Source organism: Macrotis lagotis, chromosome X, assembly GCF_037893015.1.
Source record: "Macrotis lagotis isolate mMagLag1 chromosome X, bilby.v1.9.chrom.fasta, whole genome shotgun sequence".
Classification (NCBI taxonomy): domain Eukaryota; kingdom Metazoa; phylum Chordata; class Mammalia; order Peramelemorphia; family Peramelidae; genus Macrotis; species Macrotis lagotis.
The window spans coordinates 555,531,971-555,551,929 of NC_133666.1; the positions used below are offsets into that span (position 1 = coordinate 555,531,971).

The following is a 19,959-nucleotide window of genomic DNA, read 5'->3' on the forward strand; positions in this document are numbered from 1 at the left end:
AAAGCAAACAGTCAGGAATGGATGATGACAATGAAAGTTAACCATGGTGATATGGTGGAGAATAATCCAGTTCAAATTATGATTCCATTATAAACTGTATAGACACAGGCAACTCACCTGTTTCTGTGCCTCAGTGTCTTTACTTATGAAATAGGGATGATAATTCTTGTAAAAAGGAGATGATAATACTTAAACTTGTTGATGATGATTAGAAATTTCAGGAGTATTCCACCCTTTCTTGAGCCTACTGGGGTGGTTAGACATTTCCTGCTCCAGCTCATTTTACAGATGAGGAAACTGAGGCAAAAAGTGACATCCAGGATTACATAGCAAGTAATGACTGAGGTCAAATTTGAATTCAGGCTTTCCTGACTTCGGGCCCACGGTTCTAACCACTGTGTCAATTAGCTGCCCCTAATACTTAAGACACCCAACTTATTACATGTAAAGCAAATGGATGTAAAGTTCTTTGTAAAATAAAGTACCTTTTAAATAGGAACAATTACTATTTATTTCAGTATTTTCAGTTGTGCTTTAACTGGGACAGTGGAAAAGTGAAGAGTAAGCTCCTTGAAGGCAAAGGCTCTCTTTTGGTCTTCTTTTTTATATCCTGCCCCCTCCCCTCAGCACCTAGCAGAGAACTGGATACACAAGTCCTCGATAAGTACCTGGCAAATTTATTGTCACAATTCTACTTCCCATTTATAGAGATCTTACTATAAACCAGTCCAGAATGAAAAAGATGCTTTACTGAAAACATCTTTACTATCCATAAAAAAAAAAAAATCACATATGCATGTGAAATTCCCCTAATTCCTAGCTGGCATCAACATGAATTATTCCCCTTCTAAAATAACACTTTGGTGTCTGGTTATGCTCCTCACCTAACAGGGGCCATGAATGTGGATAGAGGAAAAAAATATATCTTTATTTTCACTAATCTCAAGTATGCAATTTGATATTTCCTGTAATTATGAATTTAGGCAACAAATATTATTTCAAGTAAAGGTTCACAGGCTTCACCAGACTGCCAAAGGGGTGCATGACATAAAAAAAGTTAAGAACCCCTGGTTTAGAAGGAAAGGGACTCAGGTCCTCCTGACTACAGGGCCAGTGCTCTATCCACTGCAACACCTAGCCGCCCCTAAAGTATTTTCTAACCAGATAGGTACTCAGTCTCTACTGAATCATATTTCTGAGGGCTTTTGGAATGGGAAATTAGAAGCCAGGAGGAAAAGTGTGGGCAGGTAATGAGTTAACTATCTTGCCTCTCTCTATACTGTAGCCCCAGGGGAATGGCAAAATTTAATCTGTCGAGCTGTATGTGTGTTTCTGGGAGGAGAAAGGAGACCATAGCACTCAAACTAGAAAGGATTTAGTTGAATAAACCCATTTTACAGATGAAAAAATTGATCTAATTACTTGCACAAGATTGAATTAAGGATTTGAATCCGGGACCTCTGGCCCAAGTCCGTAGTATATCTACTATTCCATTCTGCCTCCTGCAGCCTTTGAGGTTTCTTATTCCTTCATGGTAGGAGTGGAAGAGCAGATTCACACTAACAGGATAGAGTTGTATTAGTGTCAGTGATTACTAGAGGGTGGGGCAAGTTGTAAGATTTTTTTAAAGGATTGTAAAGATCAGAGGCAGCTAGGTGGCTCAGGGGATAAAGTGCTGAGCCTGGAGTCAGGATCTACTGAGTTCAGAACTGACCTCAAACACTTACTTGTGTGACCCTGGGCAAGTCATTTAATCCTGTTTGCCTCAGTTTCCTCTTCTATAAAGTGAGCTGGAGAAGGAAATTGTAAATCACTCCAGAAAACCCCAATTGGGGACATGAAGAATTGGACACAATTAAACTGACTCAACAACAAGAAATGACAATAGAGTGGTTTTCTAAGTTCGGCCAATAAAGTAGCATTTTGGTGATAAGATGTTCAATTAGGAAAGAAGAGGTTATATATAACTACAGCATTTTTTAAAAAATGTGCTACTCTCCTTAAGAGTTGTGCTATTGAGAAAATGAGACCCTACCCTCCCTAACATCCCCCTCCACCCCCTCATAAAATTAAGTTCCTGGCTTAATAATTCTTAAATCTTCAAGAAGGGCTCAGCTGGAGAAATTTTAAAAGAAACCAACCAGATTGAAGAAGCAGGTATCCGATTATCTACTAATGGAACTCTCCATTATCCTTTTTGATTTCAAGAGAAGAGACATTTGATATCCAATGGATATAAATAGCTTCCAAATCTCACATTTTGCTTTTTACTCATTTCAAAGATAAGCTGCAGTCATTGGAGTAGCTAGAAGCATCTGGATATTACTTCTTTCCTAGCATATTGGGGATAGATGTTAACAGACCCCTGCCTGTTAATATTAATTTCTCTATTGGGAGATAGAGGTGAATAGAAGGGCCTAGGTTGCTGTAATTCATGGGATTACGTAGAAATGGATACAATTGAATGAACAACAACCACCATTGCATAGGTGCCACTAGAGTATTAAGATAGCTGCTTTAAGTTACTCTAAGACTGCAGTTCTGAAAAATAAAGTACTATAAGCTTGAGTTTAGCTCCTAGAAAGTCCCCATCAGAGCTTACTCGCATTTGGGAAATGGAGTGATGATATATGGGGTTAATTGTGTGTAAGGCTGGAGTTCAGCCAATGAAACACATCATTTACTCTAAGTATACAATCTGATCCCAAATAGTCCCTTAACCCAGGATAGTAAATGAATGTAGTTTGATCACTGAAGGGAAATAACAGGAAAGATATATGATTAAGCTCGCCAGATGATCAGTAAGTTATCATTAGGAGATAAAGGGAACTATCCCCATTGACGCTTGTAGGGTAAAGATCAGTGTCAAAACACATCTGTGGGCCAGGCTGACATCTGAAGATGCCTGTATTTTTCAGTTTTCTCTTAAAATTGAATCACGGTCTAAGTAAATAGAGTTTGTGCAGATGGAACCATACAAAGCAGGCTTTAATTTTCTGCAACTGTCTGCCAGTGACCTGGAATCTATTTCAAAAACCTATTTTTGTTTCTTAGTCTGGTATTTCAGGCTTACACAATCCAGCCTACCCTGATCCAGAACCTTCGAATTTAGAAATTAAAAACTTTGTGGCAAAGGATACATATCTTTATATGGGCTGAGATTAATCTTTTCATTTTAACTACCAGGAAAGCATAACCAGCCCTGCCATACCATATTCTAATATCAACAAGTTTTTAGAAGGCACCTGCTAGATAAAAGGCATCATACCTCTGAAAGACCTTTAACCTACAGGTATAGAGTTCTTTGAAGTAGTCTTGTTCAGATAAGAATTTGGTGTGGGGACACTTATTTTGAGATTCATTTTGTTAAGACATATAATACATATAGTACTTTTAGGGGTGGGGGTGGAGAGGGTGATAGGACTTTGAGGAGCAATTTGATAAAAAAATGAAAATCTGTTAATTCAGGCCTGACCAAAAATCCATTTTTACAATTAATTGTAAAATGTTTGTGTATATATGGGTATTTATGTGGACATATTTGTTCTTCAAAGAGGACCAGTGACGTCTTGGGGTAATACCATGACTGTCCTGATAACTGGATTTAGGTGAGGCAGAGCTGCACAAAATCACCAGTCTCATTCTCTCTTCAAAAATCCAGGGAAGGGGCAACTAGGTGGCACAGTGGATAGAGCACTGGCCCTGGACTCAGGAGTACCTAAGTTCAAATCTGACCTCAGACACTTAATAATTTAGCTGTATGGCCTTGGGCAAGCCACTTAACCCCATTTGCCTCTCAAAAAAACCCTAAAAATAAAATAAAAAAAACTTTTCAAAGTCCAGGACAAAACAAAAGTCAAGATGACCAGAAATATATTTACGTAATAATCTGTAATACAAGTATGCATATGTTGCAAGACTTAAATCAGGCCCATTTTAATTTCAGTTGTCTGTAGCAGATAAAGTTCAGTTCTTTTCATTTCAGTAGCAAATCATCTCTCTCATCAAAACCTGAGATTTTCCATCATCCAATGTTGTTTATCTACTAACAGTCATGTAGCAATGCCTGTAGATTTTCAAGGAAATATTTATGATAATCTTTTAACAAAGAAACCAATTGGAATCAGCCAATCAGGCCATTTCTGGTCTACTGGTGTATGGTCCTAAGGCTGGAGACAAAAGAAATACATTCCCTGCCCTCAAGGAGCTTACATTCTATTAGGGAAGGCAGTGTGTATAGATAGGAATGTACAAAATAGATTTTAAAAAATAGTACTAGAAGGGGAAGATCAGGAAAAGCTTCATGTAGAAGGTGACATGACCTGAATCTTGCTGGAAGTCTAGGTAGAGATGAAGGAGTTCTTTCCAGTCATGGGGGACAGCCAGGACAAAGGTAGGAAATCAGGATAGATATGTCTGAGGACAGTAAGAAATCCAAGTTGGCTTATTATGGAATACATGAGGAGAGAATTGGATCATAAAAGTTGGAAAGGTAGGTTTGGAGCTAGGTTATGAGGGGCTTAAACTTCCAGAGAAAAGTTTGAATGGCATAGTAGATAAAATATAGTATTTGGAGTCAGGAAGACCTGGATTCAACTGTTACCATAAAAAAGAATTGGCTGTGTGACTCCATAAAGTCACTAAATTTTTCAGTGGCTCAATTTTTTCATCTGTGGGAGAACTAATGGCCTCCAATGTGCCTTATAATTATAACCTGAATAGCTAAATAGTGGAGTGGATAGACTGTTGGGCCTGGAGTTCAAATTCAACCTCAGACATTTACTATCTGTTGTCTCAGTTTCCTCATCTGTAAAATGAGCTGGAAAATAGCAAACTATTCCAGTATTTTTGCCAAGAAAACCCCAAATGGGGTCACAGAGAGTCAGACACAACTGAAAAATGACTTATAAAGTTGCAGATTAGGATCAGAGAATCCAAAAGGCAATAGGGAGGTCCTGGAAGTTATTAATAGAAAGTCACAATGGGACTTGCACTGAAGGGGAATCACTTTAGCAATTTTGTGGAGAACTGGCTGATAGGTTTAGAGTTGAGAAAGACAGATTAAGAGGATGTTGTAACAATTCAGGTGAGAAGGAAGAGGGTCTATCTTGGGTTAGTAGCTATATAAATGGAAAGAGAACAGATGTGGATAATTTGAGGCAGTAGATAAATAAATGGGTTTAGGGAAAGGAGTTGAAATTGACACAAAGACTGTGAATCTGGGTAACTTGGAAGCATCGTGTTGCATTCTTTGGAAATTCAAGAGTGGCTTTAAATGAAATGAGCTCTGTTTTGAACATATTTATTTGATATGCTTATGGGACATCTAGCTCAAAGAGTGTAGGCATTTTCCTCATGACAGGCTTGAGATAAGGAATGCAAAGTTCATTACATCTATTTTACAGAAAAAAAAATTGAGGCTAATATTAAATGATTTGCTCACAGTTATAAAATATATCAATATCAGTTTGAAATGAGACTCAAGGAGAGGTGGTCTTGTGGCCTTTTCCTTATGGAAAAAACAGAGGACCCAGGTCCAAAGCCCCATGTTGCCACTTTTTATGAGAGCAAGTCATTGATTACTATGGATTTTATCCATAAGTGGAGCTTATTTGGGTTAAATTACCCCCCTTTAAACTAATAAGTTGTTATGCCTGGAGATCTTCCTTTAAGTAAGAATACCTCTGTTGAGGTAATTACCCATAGATATGAACTAGGTGTGAATAGGAGTGGAGTTTCCTAGAATCAATCAAAGGTATTTCAATGAAGTGCTGATAAGAAGTCTGTTGGGATTTATTTAAGACTCAATCATGGCCTGTGGGGTTAGCATAAAAACAGCAAGCTAGTTTGGCATTAGGAATCTTCATCATATGACATCACCCTACTACCTGACACACAGACTATAAATTTTGCTTACTGATTGAGACTAATTTCATTAGAAATCTCAAATTGGAGACCTGAGCATCTGACAGTTTAGTGATAGGGAAAACCCTGAGTAGGAATCACTCCAGGGATAATGGAAAGAACATCTTGGCCTCCTTCTCCTAGTCATTTTAAAAAGAGAATCTTGTGAACTCTGGAGGGCTTTATTTGGACTTTTTTCATTGGTGTCCCAGCAACATTCCTGGCATAACGGCACTTGACAACAGAGTCTACATCAGGATTGGAGTACAGATTTAGATAAACTGAAGAGAGCTTCAACATTCTCTACAAGAAACCTAGCAAAAAAGCTACACTATCCCTATTGGAAACCTTATAAGTATCCCACAAAAGAAATAAACAGACTTTGAACATCCAAGATTAGTTACACTTTGCTCATATGTGGTCTAAGCTTAACCCACATTATCCTGGACTCTGGATATATTTATGGGATAAGGTCAAGACTCATGGGGGAATGTTTTATATTAACTGTACTTACCTTATCACCTTAGTAGATAGAATAATTGCTCCTTTTAAAAATAAATTAAATCTAATTGATATCAATTGATAATCATATCTTCCAAGGGGTGAAGACTCATGAGTTTAGGGAGAGATCCATTCCCAGCCCCTCAAGATTCATTCCTAGAAGCTTGAGAAGTAGCAGTTGAGCTCTGGTGACTCTGGAAAGTGAAGAGATTGGACTCCTCTAAGACCTCTTTCAGCTCTAAATCTATCATCCTCTTCACTAGCCTGGTACAATTTTGTTATTTAAATAACAATAGCTATGGACTTTAGTTTTATCTATGAAATTATGAGGTTGGGATTGAATATGATATATACTTAAATATTTGAAATCTTACAGAGTATTTTGCTCCTAATAGTCCTGTGAAATAGGTTAAACAATATTTTTATTCCCATTTTTACAAATGAGGAAACTGAGGTTCAGGAAAATTAAGTGACTAGTAAATGGTAACATAACTGAAAAAGTGTCCAAGGTAGGATTCAAACCTAAAGTCTACTACCTCCAAGTTCATTGCTCTATCATTTTAACTATTTCATATCCATCTCTATGATCTTTCTAAGAAATATGTTTCAAGAATTGTATGGGGGAAAATTCTCAATCTTTAAAAAGCAGTTTCCGATTGGGACAATGATGCTTTCATCATAATCAGGAAACAAAGAACAATCATTGCATATTTTTATTGGATAGAAGATAAAACATTAATTTAGGAATTGAGACTGGAAAGGTGTCAGATCACTGATATCTCTGGCATACTTGTAAACACTGGAAATGAATAAGTATTTATGAATACCATTAGGCAGTACATTTTATAACCCCAAATTCAAGTTTACAAATGTTCCTAACTTGTGCTAAAAGAATGTAGGAGACAATGAGCTTGGAGAATGGTAACTGGCAAGGAGGCACTTTCACTGGAAATTAGAAGATGTGGAAACACTTGCAACACTGGAGTACCTAAACTACCTTTGAAGAGTTTGATCAAAGTATTTAGGAAAGAGTAATCTATAATAATACTTTGTATATTGAAGATAAATAGAATTTTATTTTAGAAATAAACAAAGTATAACAGCTTTTTAAGTAATAAAAAGATTTACTTACCTTTTCCCACCTCCCTTAGTAAAGAAGCAAGAATTAGGTTATAGAAACTTGAGCATGAAATCTAAATTTATGCCAAGAAGTTGAAAATATCTTGTTTAGAATGTCAGTATTTTGTTAATGATGTAAAGACAAGGAATAGAAGAAGGACTGATTTTATTTTCTCTTTTTTTGTTTTTGTCTGGCTGTCTCTAATATCTTCTAATATAATTTTGGTTAATTTAAACTCTTGGTATAGGAAGACATAAAAGGCTGGATGTAAAGCCCTGAAGTACTAGCTCTATTTAAATGATTTTTAACAGAATTCTAGACTAAGATAATCTAGAAAATAATTTTCATGAGTTGGACAAGACCCAAAGATCTCAGGAAATTCAGATAACCCAGGATCACAAAGATATTTGTAAAAAAATTAAAATAAAACTGATTTTAAAAAATTAAATAAAAAATAATTTTAAAAAAAGATAAAACATTCTGGTCATTCTATGAGGAAGGTGATTAGGAGAGTTTACACAGACAGAAAAAAAAAAAAAAATATATATATATATATCATAAAAACCTCTATTCTTAACAACATCATGAGATGATCAACTATGATGGATGCAGCTCCTCTCAGCAGTTCAGAGATCAAAGGACTAATAATGTTTGTCCTTCACTTTTTGAAGACCATAGCATGAGAGGGTGATGCCATGTCAAACACGTCAATTGAATTTGAGTGAGGGGGGGCTGTGCTAAGTCATCAGCCTCACTTTCTCCTCCAAGCCATCTGGGTCCAGTGGCCAGATATGAATCAGGATGACTGAAGATGGCCCTGGATGTGAGGTAATCAGAGTTAAGTGACTTGTGGAACTCCTAAATTTGCAAAAGGATATATGTTGGAAAAATAAAATTTCTGTTAAAAAAACCTCTGCTCTAACTGAAGAAAACAATGCAACATACCTAAAGGAAAAACCTTCCAACATTATCCAATCAATAATTGCTTAATTAACTACATAATGGAAAACCCAGAAGTCTGCAATCCTTGTTCTCAAAAAAATTTGTAATTTGGTTAAAAAATAAATTAGTTTTATTCCCATAAAACCAATGAAAAGTATTGTTAAAAAAAAGCTACAGAGCAATGAATGCAAATTATATAAACACAGTAATTTGTATAAAGTAAGTATTTGGCACCTCTGTTGAACTGAATGCAATTCTATAGATTTACTGTAAGCAAAGAAAATGGAAAGGACAGGAGTCAGGTTTTTGATTAGTTATGTAAAGTTTCTTGGAAGATCACGAGTTTAAACTGGAATTTGGAGGAGGTCAATATAAATTGGTGGAGATGAAGGGAAAGATATTGAAAAGGTTGGTGGTTTGGGGGAGTGGAGGGGAGAAAAGGATGGATAACTTTGGCTTGTGTGGAAAGTTGATGAAGGAAATAATGTGGCATGATGTTTGGAGGATGGGGATAGGGAGCAGAGATAGCTAGAAAGAACTTTAAATGCTGAACTGACAATTAATTGAAACAAGACTTTATATTCTTGCAAAAAGAAAAATCATAACAGACTATCAGTCAATGATTTTCCATCATATGTTCCATCTAAGTAGGTTTACAAAGATGTCTTGGGCTCCTTAATCCATTCTAATTCTGCAGTTTCAAATCACTTCAAAATTAAGTTTAAAAGAAAAGTACCAATACAGCAAGGGAAATGACTATAATGATATAGAAATAAATGAAAAATACAAAACAAAGCTTGGAAAACACAAATACATTTATTGGTGGTTATTAGTCAACATACAGAATAAATTCTACAAAGAGCATAGCACTTTGAAGGAAACATGACTCAATCTGTAACTTTTAAAAATGAGATGTATCTGCAAACCAATTGTGTACATCTTTGCTGATTTGCAAAGCATTTATTCTAAATGTCTTTCTAATTAGATTTTAGAGCATTCCATATTAGGGTTATTTCTAGATTTGCTGTATTCATACCAACTAGCATTGGTTTTGTTAGCATCTATCTTAAAAATAAGCCTATATACAAGCCTATTGTGAAGCACTAATTTTTCAAGAAAGTAAGAACAGATCTTTTAGTAAAGAAAAAGATCACATAAAGCATCCTCAATCTGGATACAGAAATACAAAACCAAAAACTATCAAGATGAGAAAATATTAAGCGAAGCAAAAATGCATAATTTTATTCTACAATTCTAATTCTAGAAACACTTCAATTAGCAGTAGCTTAGGTACTTTTGTTCTAAGACACAAAGCCATTAGTAAGCTCAAAACAATTTTCTCATTTCTTCCAATGAATAATCTTAAAACCTTCATATTCCTTTTCTTAATAACCTAATAATATGATTTATAACATTCCAGAATTATTAACAAATGAGGCCTTCAGTGTTACTGCTGAAGTTGCAATATGTTTTGGGGCCAGATAGGAATTTACATATTACACCCTTCCACAAAGTGTTTATAGTACCCTGGACAATATTGTTCAGCAATGCTACCTCAGAAATATCCCATCAGTATGTGCCATCAGAGAACTATTGGCATAGAAGGGATTGCTTTGAAAATAATAACAAGACCTCCAGATGAGATCATAAACAAGAAGATGAAAACATTACATAGTGCAATTGTGAAAATGTAACTGTCTTACAAGATGAAGTTTATCACTAAAATAATAGCACTGCAGAATTAAATTGACAGCCAAATATTTTGCACCACATTCTTTTTTCTCCAACCATTAAGAAGAAAATGGGTTTTCTGACATATTTTTGATGAATAGGAGGCTTTTAAAATGAAACACTAGAGAAGCAATGGGAAATCAAATGGAAAAATTGTAGTTTTTAAGCTTTTTTTTGCATAGATACCAAAGCAGCCTGAAAATAAAAAACAAACTAAAGAGCACAACCACCCCCTCAAAGACAGTAAAACACCATTAACACAATATATTATCTGAAAAACAAATAAATAAACATAAGATTGATTCAATTACTTCTAAAGGAAACAAAAAGTAAGGATTGAAATGTAGCTTATTCTCAAAGCTTAAGTTTAGTTCGTGACTGAACAAGAAAATATCTGAGTTGGTCCAAACATGCAGCTTCATAGCTGTGAGGAACTCCTGGTAGTCCTAGAGAGCAGATCAGCAATTTATCTATAATGTACAGCCTTAGTTACCTGGGATAGTGAGGGGTTAAGGGCTTGTCCGTGGTCACCCAGACAATAAATGCTAGATTAAGGATTTGAACCAAGATCTTCCTAAATGAAATATTGGCCTATCTACTAGGATCATAGACTTAGAGCTGGAAGGGACTTTAGAGGTCATCACATCTAACCCCTTCATTTTACAGATGGAGAAACTTGAGGCCAAGGAAGTTAAAAGATTAGAGTCACCTAGTTCTAAATCAGGTTTCAAACTCAGATTTTCCTGATTCCATCCACTGTCTCACTTAGCTGCCTCATTGTCCATATTACCTCTCAATGTATTAAAAGGGATAGTATAGAAGCTATCAGTTTAAAATAGTTTTTCATCCTCTTTGTCCTCCTTCCACTAGAGAAAGTAAATAAAATGCTAAAAAGGAAAAAAATGCCTCAACAAGAATACCTTATATCAATTCTTTTTTTCTAAAAACTGCATTTAATTGGTCCTTGTTAAGATAAGGTTTCTGGATTAACCATTATTAGCCATTTTATTTTCATTCTTTATTAATCTTCATATTTTACCAGAATTAGTTGCTGCTAGCCCTAGCCTGAACTAAAATGTCAGAACGTGTCAGAGGTAGCTTTAAAATTCTTTAAACTTTAGAATAATTAATTCAAATTAATAAATCTCCCTTCCTAAAGAGTAACAAGACACTAAATAGTATAAAAATCAAATAATATGGTATTAACTTTGCACTAGAAGCATTTTTTGGGAAACTTAGAACACAGTTGAAAAGCAGGCAAGGGTCACCGCCTTTTTTTCATGACTAATGTACTAGTTCAGGTTGATTTTCCACAAAGGGAAGAACACCACTGACATAGTATGCAATTCCAAGAGAAAGTAGTGCAATGACAACAATCAGAAGTAACACTCTCCAGAAGCCCAGATCCTCCACAAATTCTTGCCATGTGGTTCTAAAGCTCGAGAGTACTCCTTCACCTTGCTGTAAATTGGGATTAAGGAGAGAATGGCTTTCCATGGCACTGAAAAAAAGAATAAAGATATAAATGAGAATTATAAAAGATAAGATAACGTATTCTTTAATTATTCCAAATACCTCAAAGAGGAAGACCTTTTTTCCCCATACCACAATTCCTATGAAAAGGAGAGTAAATCCAACTTGCTAACACAAATACACATGCATGTTCCCCACACACATATTTGTAGCTATAATTACTATTCACTCATGTATGGATTTACTATTTTTAATCTTCCATCTGTGAACCCAGGATGTGTGTTGGCACTAGCAGATTCTACACTAATGAACTGCTACAGAATAGGGGTTTGTTTTTTTTTAGGTTTTTGCAAGGCAAATGGGGTTAAGTGGCTTGCCCAAGGCCACACAGCTAGGTAATTTACTAATTGTGTGAAACCGGATTTGAACCCAGGTACTCCTGACTCCAGGGCCAGTGCTTTATCCACTGCACCACCTAGCCGCCCATAGAATAGGGGTTCTCTATTCAGTGCACAAATCATCAAAAATACATTTCAGATGAAGGAATCACAATCAGACAAAGAAGAGCATCTCAACAAGTAGACCAAGCAAAGACATATTTAGCACATATTTTATGTATAGTTTTAATCATGATTTCATATTTATATGATTATTTTGTTGATGGTTGTTATATTTTTAATAATCTTAAGGAAAAATAATTTTAAACCAAAAATAAAATTTAATTTTCAATAAGAAAGATAGCTCAGTGAAATGTCAACTGTTGAATATTTATATTCCAACCTGTGTGTGAAATCACAGTTCAGGAATCTGCTGATGTCCTTCTTAGAAATGTGGCACACAAAACTGAACACAATACTCTAGATGTAATCTGACCAGGCCAAGATAGAGTGTAGTTATCATCTTTTCTTTGGATTCTAAGCATCAATTAATATTAATGTAGCAAAGGAATTCCTATGATTATGATGCCTGAACTAAAGATGCAAGTTCTATCCACACCAAAAATTTATTTATTTATTTATTTATTTATTTATTTATTTATTTATTTATTTATTTAAGGCAATGGGGTTAAGCGTGACTTGGCCTGGGAGCGGCTAGGTGGTGCAGTGGATAAAGCACTGGCCTTGGAGTCAGGAGTACCTGGGTTCAAATTCAGTTTCAGACACTTAATAATTAATCTAGCTGTGTGGCCTTGGACAAGTCACTTAACCCCATTTGCCTTGCAAAAACCTTAAAAAAAAGAGAGAGTGACTTGGCCAAGGTCACACAGCTAGACAATTATTAAGTGTTTGAGGTCATATTTGAACTTGGGTCCTTCTGACTTCAGGGCTGGCACTCTATCCACTGTGCCACCTAACTGCCCTCTCTGTCCACATTTTTAATGAAAATTTACACAGAAATTTTTAAAAGTTCAAAATTAAATTTCACTTCTAGAAAAGACCTAAAAATAAATGGATAAAGAAATTTAGAAAGGAAAACCCTCTGTTAAACCTTTAAATAAAATTTTAAGAGAACAGAGTAACTCAGGAGCCAGATGAATGTCATCTGAATAATCAGAGCTAGTGCCAACAATTCTAAGTCAAGAATTAGGTATGAAAAATAAAGATTCTGCTGAACTATCTCCATAAAGACATGGAGCTCTTGATTCCTTCAGGATTCCTTAGATAATCATTTTCAGAAGTTGGTTTTCCATCAAAAATAGCTTGTATTTTCCAGGGCATAGTCAGTCATACTATATGGGTGAATATTTTTAATGTCTGTTATACTTTCTCAAAATCTCCCATATAAGAGTAAAAAATAAACTGTAAGATTTTTTTAATTCAGAATTTTTATTCTGAATATATTAAAAATTATGGAATACTTTGAGTATGACAACCTGCACTAAGTTTCAAGTCCCTTGTGAGATGCTATTTCTTAACTACCATATTCCTGAAGGTAATGGAAAATATTGCATAAAAGTTTAGAAAATTAGCTCACCCAGTTCAAAGAACCAAGTTAACCTTTTTTCAAAGCTAATTCCCCATGTCAGCCAGTCTCAAGCTTTATAATTTAAGAAGAAAACCACAGGCTTAAAAATCCACTTATTTTAAAAAATAAATTATGAAAAGTAGAGTTCAAATATCACTGTTGCTAAGAAATAAAGGTAGAAACATGACATAGATGACATAGTAGGTAGATTTTTTTTAAATTACAGAACTTTTTTTTCCTTTTTCCAATAAGTACTACATAGTAATAAGATTAAGAATTATTAAGTTTAATATTTTGATGAGGGGGAAGGCTGGAGTAGGAAAATCAGATAACAGATATTAATTTGATTTTTAAAATGTTAATATATTATCTTAGTAACATACACTGCAAGTAGGGAATACAAATTCTCACTCTGAAGCTATCTGAAGAATATATTTTATTTAAAAGAACAGGAGTCAGTATATTAAACAGAGCTTCTCAAACCATTTAATCATCTTCTGCTTAATAGTTATAATTAAATTCAAGTGAGGTATAGTAAATGAGTTATAGTAAAGTTCAAGATAAAGAAGTCCTAAGTAGCCCTTAATAAATCAAATGAAAAGTTCTCAATGCACTAGAAACAAACCATACTTTGTCTATTTTCTATTATAGCATAATCTAAACTATTATATTAAATAAAATTGGAATACTATCTTTGAGTTTTTTAAGAAGATTATTATATTTCTCAGAGATCACTGTTTCTAACAAATAATGAAGATATGATATAATGCTATTAATTCATTTATATGGCATTCTGGTCATAAGGTATAGATCATTGACATTATTTTATATACATTGTAGGTTTAAGTCAGTAAGCTGTACCAGAATCATAGAAGTTTAAAACTGAGAAGAACCTTTAAAGATAATCTAGTTTGCATTTTCTAACCTGAACAATTCTCTAACTACCCTTAGAACTGTGGCTTGGGGTGGGAAACACAAATTTGGAGACAAGAAAGGAGTGCAAAAAGTAGAAGCAACAGCCAATATGCAGGCTGATGATATATTTAGTTATTTTTAATGTACAGTTTTAACATAGGATGAAATCAATGGTTAGAAAACAATGATCTTGTCAACTTTCTTCTTTTCCTAATAAAGAAGTTGATGCCCAAAGTGATTATGATCTTTTGACCAAGGTCATATGGTTAGTTAATGACAAAAGCTTTAAGTAAACAGACTTCATGTTTAAATGAAGATTAATAATTGATATTCACCCTCAAATTCAGGTGTGAAGAATATGTAGTCTTTTGGTTTCAAACCAATTAAGAGTTGAAGTCAACTTAAGAGAGGTACCTAAGATGAGTGTTTCTTGGCACCTTTCTCTTCTAGTCACATAAGCCAGTAACAAATTTATGTTCTAAACAGGGGAAACTCCTTTCCCACCTCTCATTTCAAGGAAACTATTCTCTCTACTTGATTTTCTTCCAGTTTTCTCTCAAGGGAATGACTGTGGCAGATCCTTTTTTTTTTTTTAAGGTTTTCTTTGCAAGGCAAATGGGGTTAAGCAGCTTGCCCAAGGCCACACAGCTAGGTAATTATTAAGTGTCTGAGGCCAAATTTCAACTCAGGTACTCCTGACTCCAGGGCTGGTGCTCTAACCACTGCACCACCTAGCTGCCCCTGGAAGATCCATTTTTAAAGGAAGAATTTTTTTTCAAAAAATTTTAATTCTATATTACCTAGAAAAGAAGGCAGAGGAGAATGGGGCCTATTTGGTGGCTTACTTTGAAGTTGGCAAAGAAAAAGAGGACAAGGGGAGTATGACTTCAGAAAATGCAGAGTAAAGGAATATTTTATATTTCCAGTTGGCCATGACTTTTTTGTTTTTTTGTTATTTGTGAAGTGTTAATGATCAGTGATTAATAATTGGGGGTTTCTTTCCAGAAAACAAACCTTTAATTTTTTTATAAGCACACTCAGAGAGTAAGGTTCTGAGTGCTATATGAAAATATCTAAATGAAACAAACTAATGCTTGGGGGAGATGTTAATAGTTCCCCTCCCCTCCCCCTGGGAACACACTGCAGATGGAGAATAGAAAGCAAATTATAGAGGGAGTAGAGTAAAAGTAGAACTGGTGGATAATTTACAGAAAATAATACTATTTGGAGAAAACGTCTGGAAAGAGAAAATAAAAATAGTCCCTATTTTCACAGTGAAGGATTTTAACACGTCTAAGGAATAGACCAAATGGCAATAAGCCCAAATTCTGGGTATAATTCTACTGAAAATTTGGGAAGAAAATATGGAGAACATTCCCTTTTGCCTTATTGTTTAAAGAACTCAAAAGACTACTGAAATTAAAGAGGTTTCTGCTAGAGTCTTTTCACGGAATTAGTGGAGCCAGTGAAGTTGGGAGAAACAGCAAGATTTCCTTATGCCCTTGTCCTATCTCCGGATCTGTTTTCGTCAGTTACCACAATATAGGAGTTACAACGTCAATGCTTCCATTGCCACAGGACACTGAAAGCCAACTTATTAAAAAAGCAGGTTTTTTTTTAAAGCACATATTTCTTCCTTCTCTTGGAATCATCAAAGAATCATGAAATATTAAAGCTGAAAAGAGTCTTAGACATCATCTAGTCTAACTTCAACTGACAGAACAAAATGGGGAACAATACTGAAGCTAAGTAAGGAAAGGGTAAGGCAGCCCTTAATGAATTCAAGTCACTTAGTCTTCAACTATATGCTATTTGACTGCTAAGATACTGTCAGTGATATGTGAAAAATCATGGAAACGGAAAAGGTATCACAGGAAAAGGGCAAAAGTTGTCCTGTTTTCAAAAAAGAAAAACAATAGTTTGTGAACTACGAGTCAGAAACCTTGCCTTCCATTCCTGAAAAAAATTCTAGAGTAGATTATTTAAAAGATGGTTGGGAGCAGCTAGATGGCACAGTGGATAGAGCACCAGCCCTGGAGTCAGGAGGACCTGAGTTCAAATCCAGCCTCAGACAAATAATAATTGCCTAGTTGTGTCACGTGACCTTGAGCAAGTCACTTAACCCCACTGCCTCACAAAAAGCAAAAAAAAAAAAAGATGGTTGTCCAGCACCTAGAAAGAGATGATTACAAAGAGCTAAGACAATTTCATCAGATTAGTTCATGCCAAATTAATCTCATTTCCTATTCTTTAAGTGGAAATTGTAATTTAGGGTAAAGAAAGATGGACATGAAAGATAAAGCAATCAAAATGATATACTTGGGAAATTTAATACAAGAGGTCACAAAATGAAAAACCCCAAATTATGTACAGGCTGATATTAATTTTTATCTTATTTTTACAGTTACTGTAGCATTCTTCCAAATACCTTTCACTCTCAGCAGTCTGCATGGTCTCCAGCTTAGAATGGGCTCCTCTGTTAAAACCTTTCACCTCTTGCTCCTCCAATGACTCCAGCAAACGAATGACATCTTTATTCACTCCCCTTCGCTTTGCCAGCACCAGGGGTGTTGCACCTTGGTGGTTGCTTTAATTGGGAGGAAAAAGTAAAAGAAAAAAGTCTCAGAATCTATTTGATAAAGGTCTAATGGAACATTCTTACTTTACCAATTTAATTAACACTTATTCAATAAATAATTATTGAGTGCTTGTTATAGATTAGGGTTAAAGGAGACATACATGATTCTTGTTCTCAAGGAGTTAATAATCTAGTAAGGGTTGAACAAGCAAGCATACAAATAATCACAATATTATGTAGAATGAAATAAATGGCACAAGAGCTACAAAGTGTTCTGAGAGTACAAAAGAAGGTCAGATATTTTTTCTGGCTAGAAGAATCAGAAGAGTGGGTATTTAAGTTTTTAAATTATGGGTTAGTTTTGGCTAAGGAAACTAGGCTGAAAAGCATTAATAGTAGAGAATATAGTATAAGAAAAGGCAGGGAGTTTGTAAAGCAAAAGGTTATATATAGATATTCAGCTTAGCTGTAATAAAAGGGAAGTAGTGAGATATGGTTTGAAAAGAAGTTTGGTGAAGTTTTTTTTTATTAAATTCAAGAATAAGGACATTAGTCTATAGGCACTGAATTGCCACTTATTGAATATTTCATAATCAAGTATAATATATTATCCAATACTGCTCTTAAATGAAAGTCTGTCAATATATGGAAAACAGTGTAATAAACAAGGAGACAGCTAGATCAGTGGATAGAGTACTGGGCCTGGAGTCAGGAAGATCTGCATTAAAATAAAACTAACTGTGACCCTGGACAAGTCACTGGAGGAAGGAAATGGCAAACTATGCTAATATCTTTGTCAAAGGATCACAACGAGTCAAGCATAACTGAATGACTGAACAACAACGTGATAAACATATAAAATTTAGTAAGCCAGAGGGTGAATACTCATTAATAAAGCAAAAAGATAACCCCTTTCAGAAAATTTAAAGTAAACTCAAAAATCTTAAATTCTTTCATACTTGTAATTACCATTTTACAGTGATATTTATGTTATATTTAAAAGTCTAAGAATAAAGTAACTCAGGCAAAGAGAACTGTTTCACTTCAATCAACTATTGATTTGGTGTCCAATGGACCCACTGGACTCTCTTTCTAAATGAAAAGCAAAAGACACTTGAAAATCTCACTACCCAAACAAAATCCAATGTTCTTAAAGATTCCCCTGCTTCCCCTGAAAAGAAAAAACAAAATACCACTTCAGATAACTGAAAAGGACCACTGAAAGGTCACCCTGAAAGAGAACATAGTATGGAGAAACTAAAAAAAGAAAGCATTTATAGCATTCTTTTTACATCAGTGGAGAGTAAGGCATGATTCTGGACTAGAAGACTGGACGTGGAAGTGGTTAGTGGTTTATTTAGTATATGCCCCCACCAGATGGCCAGCCAAACCAATAAAAACAATGTCAAAGGACAGACATTGAACCAGAGAGGAACAATCATAGTTAATTCCCTTCACTTCTTTTTCCAAAGCTCTGGTAGAAATAGAACTACTTACAGCTTTTCTCTGATTTAGAAAATTAAAACAGATGACAATGCAACAACAGTTACAAAAATAGACTTGCACAGAGATGAAACTTAAATTCAAGCTCAATCTAAATGTAGTCTGACACCTATCACACCCTGAGATCAGGCTAATATTAAGGAATCACATCACAGAATCATAGAATGTTTAGTGCTAGAAGAAACGCTAGAGATCACCTAATCCAATTACCTCACAATCAGATGAGATAACTGAAGATCATATACGTTTAGTCATGCAAAATATTTCATATTAGTCACTTTGTGAAAGAAAACACATACAAAAAAAGTAAAAGAAAGTACATAAAAATATACTTCAATTTACATTCAGACTCTGTCAGTTCTTTCTCTGAAGATGGATAGCATTTTTCATCGTAAATCCTTCAGAATTATCTTAGATCATTGTATTACTGAGAATAGTGAAGTTATTCATTGTTGATCAAAGGTACAATTTTGCTGTTACTGGGTACAATATTCTCCTGGTTCTGCTTACTTTACTTTGCATTAATTCATGTAAGTCTTTCAGGTTTTTCTGAGAGCATCCTGCTACTCATAAACACAACAGAATTCTATCACAGTCATATACCACAACTTGTTTTGCTATTCTTCAATTGATCGACAATCCCTCAATTTCCAAATCTTTACCATGACTAAAAAGAACTGCTATAAAAATATATATTTTTAATTTTTTATCTCTTTGGTATATAGATCTATTAGTGGTATTTTTTGGTCAAAGTGTATGCATGGTTTTATAGCCCTTTAGGCAAACTGCTCTAGAGAATGGTGGAATTGGTACACCATTTCACCAACAATACATTAAAATTTCAATTTTCCCACCTCTTTTCCAATATTTGACATTTTCCTTTTATGTCATATTAACCAATCTTGATTGGTGTAGGGTAGTAGTTCAGACATGTTTTAATTAGCATTTCTCTAATCAATAGTGATTAAGAGCATTGTTTATATGACTATAGGTACTTCATCTGAAAACTGACTGTTCATATTCCTTGACAATTTATTAACTAAGGAATGGTTATTTTTATAAAATTGACTCAGTTCTCTAGATTTTTGAGAAGTAAGACCTTTATCAGAGAAATTTGGCTATATATTTTTTTCAGTTTTGGTTACTATTATTCACCTCCATCCTATTTTCCCCATTTACCCTACACTCTCTCTCTTTTCACCCAGTCCATTACAAGTGTTTTACTTATGGTTTTTTACCTTCTGAGTCTACTGCCCTCCCTTCTATCAGTCCCCCCACCCCACTCTCTTATATCCCCTTTATTCCCTACTTTCTTGTATGATAAAAA

General features: G+C 34.8%; 1 protein-coding gene across 2 annotated transcripts in view; it reads right to left on the reverse strand.

The window, feature by feature from the left end:
• Positions 1–9,264: 9,264 nt before the first annotated feature.
• The window catches only part of ANKRD46 (ankyrin repeat domain 46), a 36,804-nt gene continuing 26,109 nt past the window's right edge, over positions 9,265–19,959 (reverse strand). For both annotated transcript variants that reach the window (XM_074200637.1, XM_074200636.1), the window contains exons 4-5: positions 16,980–17,138; positions 9,265–11,699 (exon numbers count right to left, since the gene is read on the reverse strand). In XM_074200637.1, the coding sequence (XP_074056738.1) occupies positions 11,483–11,699; positions 16,980–17,138 (376 nt within the window). In that variant the 3' untranslated portion in view covers positions 9,265–11,482. The remainder of the gene's footprint in view (positions 11,700–16,979; positions 17,139–19,959) is intronic.